Raw genomic sequence first — 17,342 nt, forward strand, 5'->3', positions numbered from 1 at the left:
GCCCCAACAAGCCAAATTTCTGCTTCCTTGTCCCAGAAACCCGTTGCTTGGCTACAAGCCATTAAATACCCTAAATATACAACAAATTTCCTGCTGGCTGTTTTAACATGAGCAGAACATGATTTTTTTTCTCCCCAAATTCAAGTGAAAAGCCCTTTTTTCTGTGTCTGCAATGGTGCTACAGCTCCGTGGCTGCTCACTGATATTCTCCAGCTCAGTACGGGGCAGCCGAGCCACTCTGGCTCACCAGCACGTTCCAGCTCCTTGCCCTTACAACACAGCAGCGTTTCTCAGCCTCACCAGAGACAAGGAGACTCTTTTTCTACCCGTATTCAGGCCAGGGGAAGGGCACAGCCCTGAGGCCCATGGCAGTGACCGAGCACAGACATCAACAACTGATTTACAAACTGGAGCAAACACTGGTGCAACATCTTCCCTGACAAGTGTCAAGGTCATGGGACAGGGAAATGAGGAGGTGAATGTAGGTCAGTTCTGTTGGAGCATCCTTCGCCCACCACATCCCTCCCTGAAGCCTCTTTGTCACTCAATTTCCTCCTTTTCCCTCAATCCTCACTTTCTCTCCTCCTCTTTTCCCTCTTCCTCTCTCTGCCACATGTTCCTTCCCTCAGTCCCTCCACTTTTCCTTCTCTGCCACCTTCTCCCCCACACCCCTGGGACACAGAGAGGGGCTGGCAACCTGCCCTGCCTAATCCTGGGGCCACCGACTCCTCGGGCACTTAATATTCACGACAGAGAGAAACATTTCACGGCAATTGGACGCACATTCAACTGGAAATGGAAATTTTATGACTCTTCTCACTCCGCGCAGCAGATTACACCAGCTGAGAAAACATGGAAGCAAATGAACAACCTGTGAACTGTAAAGTATATTAATAATGAAGTCACAGCCCGGGAAATGAAGGCTTTATTCTGTTTATATTCTGCTCCATTAATGGAGAGTGCTGGCAATAGCTCCGCCCCATTAGCTGGCAATCAGCGCCCCAGGAAGAGCACAAGGATGGTGGGGGAATGGTGGCACAGGGTAAAACCCTCCTTCCCAACTGGGAAGTTTGGCTCAAAGCATTTCTTTGTGCTGCCTCCACCTATGGACAGTGGGGGTGGGTGAACATGGGGTTATCTTTGGTGCCCTACCTTGTGCAAGCTTGGGAACAAGGTTATAAGGCAAGGAATGGAGCAAATGGTGATGTCAGGAAAAAGGAAGAATAAACTTGAGTGGGAATCAGCTTCAATACCACAAGGAGCCACCCAGCAAGGAACTGACACTGGGAAAACCATCCGTGTAGAGATTCATGTGCTTTATCCTTATGCTGCTCATTCCCATCTCCTGCCTGCTGTGTTTGAGCATCCCCACCTCTCCAGCATCATTCCCACCCCTCACCACCACATCCCATTTCTCCAGGGATGGAAATACTTGTGCACTCACAGCCCCACAGCCATACTGATGGCCACAAACCGAGCCAGGCCAGCAGGCCTTGTGCAAATAAATATTTCAGTGCTATCAGCCCTGTCCTTGCCTCAGCAGACCTGGGCCACGTGTGACACAGCCCAGCCAGGCTCTCTCCTTCCTGAAAACAACAGCAGCAGCTTATGCAAAGCACATCACGGGAGCTAAAAGGAGCCAGAGCAGGGTTTTCTATAGCTGGAGCGACCTGGTGTTGACAGAATGGGGACGCATTTCCACAGCTCAGATTTTTATAATAATACCTCAGGGGAGTCGCTGGCAAAGTTTGGCCCAAATATAATTAGTTTGCACAGCTATTAGGGGCTGATAAAAGGTTTTAATTTGCGTGGAGATCTCTGGAATCTAAGACACTCCTGTCCCTTGCTCTTCCCCAGGCCAGCTGAATGAAAGGAAAGTCCCAGACAGGGAGCGACACAAAGCTGTGCATTTATCAGGGAAATAGGGAGTTGTGTTCAGCAGTAAAGAAGAGATGGAAAATCCAACAAGCTGACATTGCTGGTGTGTTGGGTTTTGTCCGCTTTGTCCCACCATGCCATTAGCATATCCCATTCTTCCCTGCAGGGAAATGCAGAGCCCGGATCAGGGCATTTGCAACTCCTCAGTGGGTCTCACCTTTGTGGGAAAGGGGCTCAGGGACCAAGGGGATAAGGCACAGGATGAAATTTGGGTGTGCAGGCACGTCCCCTGGTTTCGCCCCCTATTAAGCAGCTGCTTCTCCAAACTGAGATGAGAAGCAGATCCCTCTCTGCCTCTGGAAAACTGGGAAAGTGTGACACTGCAAAGCTGCATTTAGGGAATGTCTTGAAACCCAAGGGGTGTTTTTTCCCCTTCTTAAGGGAAAGACATTACCTCATTTGTAGCTGGAAGGGGTCTTGTTATTTTTGTACCAAGATGCATATTTTAGAGGTAGCTATGCCAAATATGCAAAATCAGCTCCAAGAGTTCATTTCCACCATGCAGAGAACCAAAAATATTACTTTTATACACATGAAAGTACATAATCTCCCATTACTTCAGAAAAGCAGGAGGAACTAGGGTGCATCAGGAAGAGAAATGCTAAAAGAAGCTCCCCACATGGCACGCTAACCAAGTTTTAGTCATTCCTTGGAGAAAAAACAACCTGGAGCCTATGACGTGATTCCACCAGATTTTTTCTCCTGCTAGGCCAGATCCCGCTCCCATGGGAGCTGATGGGGAAGCTTCTGGCATTCAATAGGTTAAATATTCCCCCTGATCCCTGTCAGGATCTCACATGGTCCTGTCAGGTCACTTGTGTCCACACTCTTCTCAAGCAACCCATGGCAATGCCAGCTGCCTCCTTCACCACAACCACACACAAAAAAACAAACAGTGTCCATCCCAAAATCCTGCTTCTCCACAGCCATTTCACCCTATTTATTTCTCCTATTTGTATACCCTACATGATACAAGCAGATCTGGACCACAGCTGACCCTTTGCCCGGCTGCTCTGTCTGGCACACGTTGATTAAACGAGTATCAGAAGTGGTGGCAGATTTACAGGTTAACAATGATTTAGTGGAGAGCACCACAGCCAAATTAATGCCGGCTATAATGTAGTTTACCTCATTAAACAATGCACACCAAGATCCTGTCTGTTGTAAAACAATTGGTCTCTGAAGCCTAGTGTTCATCTTCCAGGGTTGCTGGGAGATAATAAATGGGTAATATTCCGGCGATAATGGTAATGGAGTCACGGCTCAGAGCTAATATTATGGCAAAGCAGTAATTATTTCAACAGTAAACAAGGGGACGGTTGAGCTGCCGACAGGATTGGAGCCAGTTGAAATGCTCCAGTTAATACAGTGGAGACCAGGCCTGCAACTGCCTTGGAAGTAGGACAAGGTGGTTGGTCTTCAAGTGGGTCAGTTGAACCTCTGTTGAGTCACCCAGACACCAAAAGACAGGAGGGACATGCAATAAAGGGAGGTGGGACAGCACATACAGCATGGTGGCCATCCAAACCCAACCCATCCAAACCCAACCCACCCAAACCCAACCCATCCAAACCCAACCCATCCAAACCCAACCCATCCAAACTCATCCCACCCACACCCAACCCATCCAAACCCAACCCACCCAAACCCAACCCATCCAAACCCAACCCACCCAAACCCAACCCATCCAAACCCAACCCATCCAACCCCTACCCATCCCATTCCAACCCAACCCATCCCAGCCCAACCAGAGCTGGCAGCTCAGGCTGTGCTCTGTGCTCCATCACACAGCAGGATCACTCGCTTCCCTTCTTTGACACACCGCTCATGTTGGCTCAAAGCAAATCTCTGGAGCAGAAAAGAGGAAGAGCAGAGACACGAGACCCGGGATGAACACAGAAGGAGCCTTACACGAACCATCTGCTCCCTCTGTGAGGTATTTCCCTGCTAAAAGGGCCAGCAGAGGACACGGCTCTCTGGTCTTCCATTAATGAGGTGACGTGAGGCTGGGCTAACAGGAGCAATCTCACAGCACACACAGCTGATCAGGGGAGGAACAAGACAGCACAGAGGCAGGCAGAGATTTTCCTACCCAAGTGGAAGCCCCTACTCCCTGTGCCTCCCAGCTGTGCTCCAGATCTGATTTCCAATGTATAAGCATCCTCTGCCTCCTCTCCGGGGAGGATGGAGATGGCAGGCAATGTGCTTAATGGACAAACCTCTGAGATGGGAGGATGTGTCCCCTTCCCAGGGACAAGCACCTCTTCAAGCTTGGTATTTTTTGCAGATGTTTGTCCTCTTGTTTTAAGCCTTGCCAAGAGCCAGGGAGAATCAATATATCCAAATATACCAGACTTCTCCCGGAGCCCCTTTGCTGGTTTGCTGCTGATGTATAGACAGATGATCTCATGAGACCTCTGCCACATCAGGCCACCGTGTCTCATCTATCTTAAGTGCATATACGAGCTGTGATTACTGCTGTGTCTGAGTGCCTCACGTCTGGAATGTGTTTATCCTCCTGCAGCTCTGGGAGACAAGGGACTGCAATTGTACCTCTTCCAGGGAGGCTGTGGAGGTTAAATAGGCTGATCACAGGGGATATCCTGGATGTGGCCACATCAGGATCATCCCAGCATCTCCCCAGTCTCTGCCCTGTAGCCCTGAGGCATCACCTGCCCCACAAATGACAGCTCAGCCTCAGCTCAGGGCTCAGGGCTCAGGCTCCGCATGGGATCCAGCTTTCAGCACCCAGCTTAATCCTGAGATTAATGAGGGATTCCCGCCACAGAGGCCTCTCGATCAGACCTCTTACAAGTAAATACACCCTCAGCCAAACCATAATGTTTTCCTACCCTGGCAGCCACTGTCTTAAGCCTCACACCAGAATCCATCATACTAGGGCAATAATCAAAAAGCAATTAGATAAAACCATGGCAGAAAAGTCCATCAAGGGTCATTAAGGATGACGACTTGGAAGCAGCCTCTGGCTCGGGATGTCTGTGTGGCAGAGAGGTGTTGGATGAGCCCGTGGAGGGATCTGCATGCACATATCCAGCTTTATACCCCTTCCTTGTGCCCCTGGCCCTGCCATGGCACAACAACCCCCCTTGTCTGCCCACAGAGCCCTCCTCATCATTACTGCTCAACTGTGCCTGCTCCTCGTGGGACAGAGGCTGCTGAGCCTTCATCCTTCCTGGAAGATCCTTCACTTCAATTCTTTGGCACATTTCCCGAGCTGAATGCAAGGCATGACTAGTTTTGAGTCTGCAGCACAGATAAATATCCCCTGGACAGCTCAACATGGTGCCACTCTCTGTGCCAGCGCCTTGGCGTCACCCTGAGCCCGGTGGCCCGGGATGCTGCACTTTTTCCCAGCCAAGAAACCCCAGCCCTCATCCCCCGAGAGATGAAAACTGGCCTGACAATATGACAATCGCCATGACAACATCAGTTACCCCCTAAAAATAAATAAAAAGCCCAGTAACTATGGAAACACCTGAGTGACCAAAACCAGGCTATTAACTAGAAGACCTCGCCGCGGTTTACAGAGAGCGTCGGCACGGCGAGGCCGGGGACTGAAATCCAGCCAAAGCCTCAGAAACAGGGGTGTGCTCAGCACCCAAGGGTGCAAAACGGATGTTTATGGGCACAAACAGCAATACCTTTCAGACCCCTGAGGCCAAGTCTATGCAACTTCCTCTTCTGGCCACGTGCTGCTGCCTTCATGCTGGGTGTTATATCCTGTAATCTACATCATTTTCTCCCTCTTTTGCTCCCTCCCTTTACCCTCAAGATGCCTCTTAATCACCATCCCAAGGATCTGGGCCCCACAGAGGGCCAAGAAGGGATGGAGCTGTCTCATCCCATGCCAGATCTTGGCACCTCACAGTAGTTTCAGAGAGCTGAGTTTTGAAACCCCAGTGCCTGGCAGCTCTGCTGGTGCTTGTGATGCCAGGACAGAGCCTCAAAGCTCTTTAAGCCTCCTCTGCTGAGGCAGAAGAAGCTGTGACTCCAGCAGCTTCACTTCTTTTTCCGCCTCAATCTGTTCAGCTGCATTAACAGGAGTTGCTGTGACTTAATACAGCATTACTAGGAGGAGAAATAAAATAAGACAGAGAGAAGTGAGGCAGAGGGACAGAAGACAAGCTTTGTCACACCTTGTCTGGACTAGCCACAGGGTCACAAAACACTACTCCAGGGCCAGCAGCCTGCTTTTGTTAATGCCAGGAGGATGAGGATAGATACAGGTAGGACAGAGGTCTAAGAACTGATGGAGGCACCAACAGGGCCAGCATGCCTACATTTCACAAAATCAGAAGCAGAAAACTTTCTTTCTCAGGTTCACTGAGCTCTTGAGTTATACCATGAACACGTTCTCCTCAGGCAGGAACTCCTCCAGCCCCCAAACTGAACAGAGCTTCCAAAATGGGCTTTACAGCTCCTAGAACATGGCAACAGCTGCAAGCAGGAAAATTTAGTAGAGTTTACCAGCCCAAGCCACTGAATACAAATTCCTTGGAGCAGAGACAGAAGAGCCAAGCAGTCAGAGGAGCCTGGAGTGGCTGGCAAAGGGGCTCGAGTGAGATCACTCACAGGAGAGCTGAGCTGCTCTCAGTGTATATCCTCTGAAAGGCCTGCCTGTGCACTCCCTGGTGAGCAAACACTTTTATTTGCTCCATTTCCCACCAAGAGGTGCACTGTGCGCTCACAGGTGCCAAGGAAATCATAAAACCTGTGAAGTGCCTTTGGACAGAGCAGCACTCACCAGTGTCAGCACGGGGACCTTCAGGCTCCCAGTGCCTGGCACAGCCTGTCCTGAGCACCACTGCTGAGAGCCACTTCCCCACCTGCTGTGGAAACCCTTCAATTATGCACCAGCATTCTCTCAAACAACTCTCCTTCATCCCTTTTCTCCATCACTTCAAGCAAGATGGAGGAAGATGGTGAGAAGGAGCAGGAGGCAGCTCGCTCGAGACTTCCCATGGGATGAACAGCAGAACATCAACCAAGAGGAGCCAGCAGCAAGCTTTGTGTTTTGCTTGCCCTTGATGCTCTGAACTAGAATGTATCCTACTGGGAAAAGGGATACCATCCTGGCATCTGCTGCAGCACCTCTATGCATTTTCTCTGTTTCTCATTTCAGTCCTCACACTTCCCATCTTCATCTTTGCTGTGTGTGGTGAATGCAAAATGGAGAAAGTAGAGGTTCCCCTTGGTGGCTTGGCAGGCCTAGAAACAGAGGAGCTGCCCAAGAGATGGGCAACCATGGAAGTTGTCCTGGGCCACCTCTGGGCTCATCACCCTCCATCAGCAGGAGACCAGGCTCTGGTAAATCTCTGTGATCATTTGTTCCCTTTGAGTTTTGAAAGCAGAATACCTAATCATGGCCAAAATCAGGAAAGAGCTGCTGCTGCAAATTACACAGCGCCACAGGTAATTTCTGATTAGCTCACTCTTCCTCTCCTGGTGCATCCTCAGTTTCCATAGCAGCTAAGTCCTAAGTAAAATGGAAACATCTGGTTCAAGCGCATGTAAAGATTCCCTGGGGAAAAAAACCTGCTGGATGGCAGCAAACATAGAAAATGGCCCTGGTGGAAGGCAGGGGCACCAGGAGCTGGGAGCCTGGTTAGGAGAGGATGGATGGCATGTGGGAGAAGGCAGCAAGGGGCACATGTGGGTGACGAGGGCTCTGGGGAGCAGGAGGGGATGTAGGAAGGAGAGAGGGGCTGTGGGAAAACAAGATGCTTGTGAAAAACAGGTGCTGAGGAGGCTGAGCAAAACAAAAACATGTTGTCAGGGTAGACAAGGGGAAGAGTAGGAAGAAAAGGCTTCAAGGTGGGAACACATGGACTGCCTCGACCATAAATGCTGCCTGATGGTGACACACAGTGACAGCAACTTTGATTCCATAGAGAGATGGTCAGGGACGGGGAGGAGCACATGGAGCCACGCACAGACCCTGACCAAAGCCACCAGCTCGGAAGCAAGGCCACCTACACTGGAAAAACCAACATGTGCTCTGGGGGAAGGGTTTGTAGAGGCTCCTGACAAGGGAAGGGGCTGAGATGCCACCGACTCAGCTCACTCTGCCTGGGCTGTACAGAGTGATGGATCTGGCCCAGCCGTTCTCTCCAGCACAGACAAACAGCAAAAAAAAATCAATGGAGCTGCAGCGAGACACCGCAGCCCTCGTCAGGAGCTGGGCAGGGAGAGCAGCCACGGCGCCATCCGTCACTGCCGCCCCTGCATTGGCTCCTTGGGCTGCCGGACAGCCTGGCTGGGTGTCCCCAAGGACAGCTTGAGCCAGTTGTCTGGAACAACAGCCCACGTTGGTGAAACCCCAGGGGAAGCACGGCTCTGAGGTGGAACTGAAGCGCTTAGACAGGATCAGAGGATCGGAGGCAGGCGTTGCCGCTTGGCCGCACGGCTCATCCCGCCCAGAGCCTCTGGAGCTCACCCCTGGCTCACCCCCGAGAACCTCGCAGCCGCCTGGGAACGACAGGGCAGCAAAATGCAAAGCAAGTGCCAAAAAGCAGCTGGGAAAGGGGGTTGAAATTATACAGCCCTGCACGCCTGGGAATTTGCTTCCCAGCAGTCACACCCACGCAGTTCTGCTGAGGGTTTGCTTACCAATTAACAAGGCCACCAATTAATGCTTCATGTGTTTTCCTGCTCATTTGCACTATTTACAATCCTCCTTTGAAGCAACCTGTAAGAATTGCCTGAAAAATTTTCAAAACATGGCCAGACAAGCACGTTCAATGTGCAATGCAATTGCCCCATGCAGGAACTCCATGCTCTTTGTGTGTCCCTTCCAACAAAGAATATTCCCTGATTCTATAAACCTCCAAGCACAACAACCCCAACCTGGACCTACAGCCAGTCCTCCACAGAACCAAAATCATCATCTCCTCTTCCAGACCACCAGGATGGATGTTCCTCCATCAAAGTCACCAAGTCCTTTGTTGAGTCACATCTTTTTGGTGCATTTCACCTTCTCCTGGCAACAGAACAAGCCACCAACCCCTCCCCAGCCACTCACAAAGAGTGCTGTGCCCTTCCCAAAATATTTCTGATAATGTTCAGTTCTTACCTTTGGGTGAGATGTGTCTCCAGGTGATTGTTGGGTCTGGCCTGCCCGTGGCTAGGCAGGTGAGGCTGACGTTGCCGCCCTCATTGATGGAGATGTCAGGAGAGATCTCGATGATTTTTGGAGACACTGTAACGACGCAAAGAGGAGAAGGAAAATGAAACTGGTTCTGCTTTAACTCAAATCTTAAACTGCAGGTGAAGGAGGCTGAATTTCCATCCTCCCTCTGCTTTGACAATCTTTGCAGTAGCCCATCAGTCTCGTCTGACTTGGCAGGAACAAACAGGGAAAAGAGGGGGCAGAGAAGACACAGATGAAGTGGGAAGAAACTGTAGCTAGAGGGGATTCAGTCATTTTAGGGAGGCTCGAGAAGCTCCTCTGTGGTGTGAGACAGTACTTGTTTCTACCGCTCTCCCAGCATTCCTTGTGTCCTCTTAGGCATGACAAACCCTTCCCAGCAGAGCTGCATCTTCCCGAGAAAACACAAATCACTCCATCCAAACTCCTGCAGCTTTTCCTGCAGCTGTGCAGGCTCTCTGCCAGGCCCTTGTAAGCACAGGAGCACCAAGAGGAGCTGGGCATGGAGAAAGAGTCTGCTGAGGAGCCTCTAGGGTCGACCACTGTGCAAATGAAGGGAAATTCTGTGGGGATGGAAGCCTTGCCCCTGCATTGGCACTGCCAGGAGCACTCAGGAGCGAGTCACATACAGGGGGTCCCAGGAGGGGACACAGGTACAGGATGGGGGTGATGAGGAGGGGCTGGGAAGGGATGAGGAGCAAGCAGGGAACACTCAGCTCTTGCTGCTGCATGCAGAGGACACGATGTGGCTGCTGGGGAGGGCTGGGGTTTGAGGGAGATCTACAGTGGGGATGTATGAGGGAAAACCATCAGCTGCTGTTGTTTGCCTGCACCTGCAGAACATAATAAAGACCATCACCTTCCTGGGTTTATTTCCAGGCTTTCTCCAAGGAAATGGCAAAGACTTGCTGCAGCGCTTTGCAGAAGAGTCACAAATCACCTGCACCTTCCACCCTTGTTGGGAGAGCCCCATTCACCCCCGACTTGGGGCTGCAGCCCAACACCCCAATTCCTGCCTCAGCCCCCATTCCCAAGCCTCCCTTCCCTGCCTCTCCCCACCTCCCACACCTTCCCGGGCTGCGCCAAGCCGGAATGACTGCAATGGCCTTGCACGCAATGCCTCTGCTGTGCAGGTAAGTAATTTATTGATCCGTAAAGCACTCCAAGACGCTCTGGAAGGGATTATGTCATGCCAGTGCCGTGCAATAAAATAAAAAATGATGGATTTTTTGTGAACATGATGGTGATTTAGGGTTTGTAGTTGGAAGTGTAGTTAAAGTACATTTTAAGTGGAAATCAAGGTGGGTAATGAATTATTCTCTGTTTTGAAGGGCTTCTGGGAGTTCATTTTTTTTGCTGCTCTGGGCACGATGGCTAATCTGCTAATCATGCACTGGAGAACAACTCTGGATCAGCTGCTCCCAAACAGAGAGGGCTGTGGGGCAGGACACTGGAGGGCACCAAGACAACACCTAAAGGAATATTAACACGCTTCAGTGTCACTGAGGGGACAGCACATTCCCCGTGGGACCACTCAGAGCTGGGAATGCTCTGCCCATGGCCAGGTCCGTTGAGGAGATGCAATTAATTACAACATCGTTATGATTGCCCCGCTGTGTTCCTGGTGAGGCTGGGACTGCCAGCCAGGAAATCCATGTGTGCTCTAAAAACACAGAGCGTATGGTCTGGACAACAAAAATAGGCCAAGGGGGTATTACCATTGTCATTTTGGAGAGGTGGGAAGAGCCAAGCGGGGGTGCGGTGATCGCCCACCTCTGCCTGGGAAGCAGCAAGAGCTTCCAGCTCTAAGTCCCAAGAAAAATAAAGCAGCATCCATCATCTTTAATGCGCTGTTTGCTGCATCACAGAGGAACCTTTCTGATGTTTTTAACTGCTGAATCCACATCGACCCAATTCAGCTTGTTTTGCAGAGGCTTTAAAAAAAAAACCAAGGCAGACTTTACACTGCCACTCTGGGACTGCACAGACCCGTTTGCACCCACCCAGACGAGAGACAAAAATCAACTGACCAGGTTATAAAACGTAATTAAAACAACTTAAACTTGGGTTTGATTGATTGGACAAAGGGGAATGCTTTTAACCTGGGGAGGGTTGATTTAGAACAGGTATATGAAGGTTTTTACGATGAGTGTGGTGAGGCTCTGGCACAGGGTGCCCAGAGAAGCTGTGGCTGCCCCATACATGGAACTGTTCAAGGCCAGGTTGGACAGAGCTTGGAGCAGCCTGGAACAGTGGAAGGTGTTGGAAGGAGGTGGAACTAGAGGGTCTTTAAGGTCCCTTTCAATTCAAACCTTTCCATAATTCTATAAAAAGCAGTTCAAGCTGCTCATGCAACAGGGCAAAAGTTCACCATACTCTGGCAAGCTCAGGACACTTTGAGGAAAATGCAATTTACTGTGTCCCATCTGGAATGAGAGGAGGGAAGAACATCTGGGAAGAAAACCAGAGAAACGTCACTGAAGCTGTTAACTAAGTCTGGAATTGTCTATGCAGTGGTAGGATTTAACACGGTGGTTATTGTATGCTAATTAAATATTTGAATATTTAACTGCACAAACTATTCCAAATGCCTTTCTAGAGACACAACAGGTGTGTTGTAAAGGCTTTTACCAGGCTGGGGAGGGAAATCTTAATAAATAAATGATCCAAGTACATATTTAATATTATTTAACAGTCACGGGCACTTCCATTCCCTCTGCATTAAAGGACTTTCACCATCACTTGGCATTTCTGCAGCAGTGGGGCAGAGGAGACATTTCCTGTGCCGAAAGCAGGGCGCAGATGGAGCTGTGCCCCTTTGGGAATGAATAAATAAATAAAGCTAAGTAAATGCAGGCTTCCCAGGCGGGAACCCTCCCCTTGCGGGCAGTCCTTTCGTGTTCAGCATCTCTCTCGCTCGGAAGTGATTAAACATGGCAGCGTTGGCCAAGCTGCTCCGGTGACACTGCACAGATTTCCCCAGGGGCAGGCTGGTGCTTTACTCATCCAACTCCTTCTTTCTTCCCCCTCCATCCTTGCCAGTGTTTTGGGGAAGGTCTCTGGGTGCTCTCAGCCCCCCATGGGTCTCCAGGGCACACCCCCGGTTTGCCCTGATGCACACAAGGAGTCCCCAGGACAGAAAGCAGCTTGCTTAAATATTTAACCAAAGCATATGGTGAGCTGCACGTTCGAGGGTGTTCAGGCAGGTGATAGATGTCTTTCCGGATCCAAGCATATGTGCTTGCCGACACACATCTATTCCCTGGCGCACAGACGCCCTCCTGCCACTGGCACAGACGAGATCCCTGCTCTGCTTTCACCTCCAAACACCCGCTCCTGAGCCAGCACAGGTGCACAGCTCACACATCTCATGCCTGTATCCCAGTGCTGCACACAGATCTTCACATCCTGGGAATGTGGCGGGGCTCCCCGGGCATTTCTGTCACCTACTCTGCTGCCTCTCCCATGGCACCTGCTGCAGGACTGAGGCTTTCCCTGATTATTCCTCCAGCTGCCTTTTATAGCTCATCCCAAACTGCATCAACATCATCAGCTTTGCCTCCTTGCTTAGGCCCTGCCACCTCCATTTCCATCTCCATCTCCATCACCATCACCTCCCCACCCACCTTGCTGGCATGTGCTGACTGTGCTGCTTGCCTGGGCTGTCCTCTCTCTGACCCCAGTCCTCACCTCTGTCTCCTGACACCCCAGGACCCCAAATTTCAGCCACGCATCAGGCTGAGTGGAAGGTGCATCTGGAACAACCTCTCCACCTCAGACTGGCAAAGGGACTTCAAATGAGCCTCACCAAGTTGCCTATTGCTTCTTCAAGGAGCAATTGCATTTTTTGCCTCAACCACCCCTTTTCTACTCACTTTTATGAGCCAAGCAAGTAGTGCAGAAATACACCTGTGACCTTTCCAGAGTGGCAAACCCCTTCTGGTGTTGGACTGAGGCAGAGCAGGTGCTCAGCCAAGGGGTCTCAGGTCTCAGCCCCTGGCACAGCCTGGGAGAGAGTGGCTGTCATGGTAAGCCCAGCCCTGGTTTCCCTTCATAAAACATGCAAACCTCCATCTTTCAGCACGAGCAACATCTGCTCCAGATCAAAGGATACAACAAAGAACAACTATAAAAGTGTCTGGAAGAAAGAAAAAGAGGGAAAGTCAGACTTGCGTTCTGCAGGTGATCTGTGATGTGCACTGGCAGCTTCCTGAGCATCATCCTGACACTGCTCCTGCTTTTTGTAACAGCTTCTTACTGCTGTCACACTCAGACTTCCCTGTGTTTTACAGAGTTTGCTGCCGTGGGTTCTGCCACTGGGATTTGGTGAGGGGGAATCCTGGGTGTCCCAACCCTGCTTGCAGCAATGCTGAGTCAAACTCAGCCCACCCTCTGGGAACTGAGGGTCTGCCAAAGCCAGCCAGGGTCTGACAAAGGCAGGAACCCCAACATCCAGCTCCAAGGCTCCTCCAGATTGTAACCAGAGCACTTTGTAGCTGCCAGGTCAGGAGAAGGTGCAGTGCTGGCTGCCACAGTGCCAGGCACCCCCAGGTGCCTCCTCCCTCTTTTGTGTTCCAAAGCTTTCTGCCTTTAGGGAGCAAATTGAGAGCCCGGTGCCTTCAATTACAGGTGTATTATAATGGGCTTTTAAATCAGTTTGTGCTGCTCTAACACAATTATAGTTAAGAGAAAAGCAGGGAGGGCTTCATCTTTCTGTCATATCATCCTTCCATCATAACATCCTTCCTTCGTATCATCCTTCCATCATATCAGGACCTGTTTTGAGCCTTTCCAAAGGTGTGAGGAAGGGCAAACACAGCCTCAGAGCCTGCTCAGGCACAAAGGTTTGTACACAAACCCTTTGTGGGTGCCCATCCTGCTCCCCAGGGCTGCCTGGACCCTGGGCTGGCACCTCCACCCCCGTCCCGGGTTCAGCACAGTTTTCCCAAGGGATTGATCCCCCTCTTCACAAACCCCGCAGCAGCCAAAGCCATGAAGAAAGAAGGCTGGAAACAAAGAGGACATACATAACGACCTTAATAAGCAATTAATAAATAACTAATGACAATTGCTCATTCTAAAGCGAGGCGTAATGAGACGTGTCATACGGCACCGAAATGTGTCTAAATGATTTCCCCAACAGGTAACGGCTCCTGTTGCAGGGAAGCTTTGGAGGACATGAGATTTTTTACGCCCGTCTCTGCAGCAGGTTATACAGCACAGCATCATAATAACTCAGAGGAGGAGGGGGAAACAAGACGTTCCCAATCATTCATTAGTAAAGTATTTGTGAACGCGGGTATAATTCACCGCATAAACAGCAGGGTTTCTGCAGACAAACTTTATAGCTAAGTGCCAAAAGGGAGCCCAATCTGATTCCACTTACGACAGCATAAATCAGCCCTACTGCTGCAGTCAACAAGGGATACACCACAATAAACGTGCCACAATAGGAGAGTCAGGGCTCAAGCACAAGGATTTTTCCCTGATTTCTGGATGGGTCCAGGTCACGAGCCTGGATCAAGAGCAGCTCCCTAAGGAGGCAGGGTGCTGCCTCACTGGATTCACTCCACTGCTTAAAGATTCTGAAGGCATCTGCATCATTCTTCCTTGCAAAGAAATGAAGAAAACACCTGACACCAAGCCCCACACCTGTGGGGAATCAAACCAGAGTTTCTTTGCATGGCTATTAATAAGCAGCTTTAAGAGGAGGCAGAATCCCTCCCTCAGGTTTGGGAGAGTTCTGTGTTCAAGTTACAATGCCTGAAAGAAGATGTGGCACTGTTCTGGACTTCATTGACTCCTTTAAAATGAATCTAATGATGCTGAGGGAGAAGAGAACAAGAAGAAAGATATAAAAGCAAAGTTTTTTCATTATTATCCATGAAGAAATGCAGCCAAATAAGGAGTGTTTGGCAGTTCAGCTCCCTGTCTAGACAGATCTCATTTTCAACTCCACACACGCTGCACGGATCTAGTTTCCAGTTTTTGCACCCTGAGCCACCTGGGATTCCCCCTGCAAGCCAGGCAACGCCTCATGAAAGGCAGAAAATTGAAGGATCTCGAATCCTTAAGACACCTGCATCATTTTTCTAGCATTATTGACACCTCTCCTCAAGGCACGACAGCCTCTCTCACAACTGCCTCCACGGTGACCATCAAAGTGACAGTGACTCTGTCACACCTGGCCCAGGGGATGCAGGGTCCCCAGCTCCTCTCATTCCACTGGGTCCCAGTGAAGTCTCCACCAAACCCTTGGGAAAATCCCTGTGTGGGGACGAGCCAGAGCGTGCAGACAGCACCCCAGAAAGTTTGAACACGACTCGTGGTTAATACGAAGCTTGTCAAACCCATCACCTCGAAATGCTGGATGTCTTTATTAGATTCCTTTATCTCCCCCTGAGATCGGAGGGACACGACGAGATGATTCTCGGCGGAGATGTCATCATCCAGAAACTAATTAAAGGCTGCGCGGGAAGCCGGGCCACGCACACTCTGGAGAACAAAACGCATTAGCAACCCGAGCCAGGGAAAATATTACAACTGAACTTCAGATCAGAGAGGGCGAGTGAGGGATTTCACAGCAGCTCTCCTCTCCCCATCTTTCCTCACACTCATCCCTACACTCCTTCGTCCTCGATAGGTGACCCCACCTTGGGGCTGGTTAGGACCAGCCTGGGATCTGGGGGATGCAGGACACCAGGGATCCTTTCCTCCACCCTGGGAGAAAATCATGATTCCTGGATTTCCCATTAGTTTTAATGATAGAAAAGCCTCCTTGCTGCCAGTCAATAAGTGCAGAGAAGGATGGATGGATGCCGGCTGGGCCAGAGTGCTCCCGGCAAAACCCTCGGTCTTGTTGAGTCTCATCTCTCCATCAACATAATGACAAGAATTTCTCATCCTTTCAGGCTCATTAAGAAGACAACAACATATGAAATTATAAGATATCCAGAACCTATGGCCACAGGAGCTGGATGTGGGGGCATTTCTCCATGGGGACTGATGCACAGATCTAGTTTAGGATGTGTCTCAGGTGAGTGTACCTGTAGCTCTTCTCAGTCAACCTGAAGTCTCCTGTTCCTACAGACAAATATCCACAAGATTGCTCATCTGACCCATCAACCCAGGCTGTCCTGCTAAATTCTGCACAAACCCTCAGCTCCCCTACCCCCAGCCAGCCAGAGTAGTTGTGCCCCACCCTCCTGCTCCCCACCCTCCTGCTCCCCACCGTGTTCCTGGAGAGCAGGGAGACTCTCCCTGTCCCCTCCAGCTCTCTGTGAATGCAGAGTGTCCATCGTGCCAAGGGCTGAGCTTGCTGAACTGCCCCAGTGCCACTTTACTCCTCAAAAGGGACCTGACAGGAACAAAGGAGCTCAAACATCCTTTCCAAAGATAAATCAGATGCTCTAATGCAGCCTGCATCTCCAATGAATATAGGGCAGGTGTCTCTGAAGTGAAGTATTAGTTAAAATGATGCTCTTTAAATTACATTTCGGCTATTTCAGGCAGACAGGTTGTGTGTGGGTTGGGCTGGGTTTTTTTATGATCTATCTAGAGGCTTAAAAAGACACAGAGAGAAATAAATCTCCCTTCCATTAAAAACACACTATGCTCTTGCATATTTGTTCTTATCTCGGCGCTCTCGCTCTCGTGCTCTCTCTCCCCGGGCTGGAGCACAAAGTAAGTGTTTGTGATTACACTTCCATGCTGACACTCAGCTAATTCAAGGAGCTGCCAGCCCGTGCCCAGGCGGAGCTCACCCGCCCTCGCAGGAGGACGAGCTGTGCTTCCCCAAATGCCTCCCTAGACCCAGAGCCTTTACTTCAAAAACCATAGAGATCCGTGGTGTTAATGTGGCACCATGCAAAAGCCCCAAGTTTTGATTGAGTTTTTTTTGATTTTCTGAGTCTATCCATGCCCTTTTGGCCTCATTTATCTGTTTACATCCCTCCACTGCCAGCGCTGCCTGTCCCCAGACAGTCCCTTTCCTCCCATCCTTCCTGAGCTCCAGCTCTTCTATGTTCCCCTTGTGCTCCAGACAGGGCTTTTACTTCTGCTTCATCCCATCTTTGCCTTTGACTCCAGTTAAAATTAATGGATCAGGCAGGGAGCACAGCCCTGTTATTGTCTGATTAGGTGGGCTGGAGGCTGCTACTTGTGCCCAGACTCTGTTTGTCTGGGAGAACAGAGTGGGAGAACAAAGCCTGTGAAGTGGGAGAACAAAGCTCGGTAA

At 50.3% G+C, this 17,342-nt stretch overlaps 1 protein-coding gene across 5 annotated transcripts in view; it reads right to left on the bottom strand.

Annotated features, from left to right (window-relative positions):
* LOC310919047 (protein CEPU-1) overlaps positions 1 to 17,342 on the bottom strand; it is a 365,748-nt gene that overhangs the window by 19,103 nt on the left and 329,303 nt on the right. For all 5 annotated transcript variants that reach the window (XM_083878178.1, XM_083878180.1, XM_083878181.1 and 2 more), the window contains one exon: positions 9,032 to 9,157. In XM_083878178.1, the coding sequence (XP_083734304.1) occupies positions 9,032 to 9,157 (126 nt within the window). The remainder of the gene's footprint in view (positions 1 to 9,031; positions 9,158 to 17,342) is intronic.

Source organism: Zosterops lateralis, assembly GCF_965231275.1.
Source record: "Zosterops lateralis genome assembly, chromosome: 25".
Lineage (NCBI taxonomy): Eukaryota > Metazoa > Chordata > Aves > Passeriformes > Zosteropidae > Zosterops > Zosterops lateralis.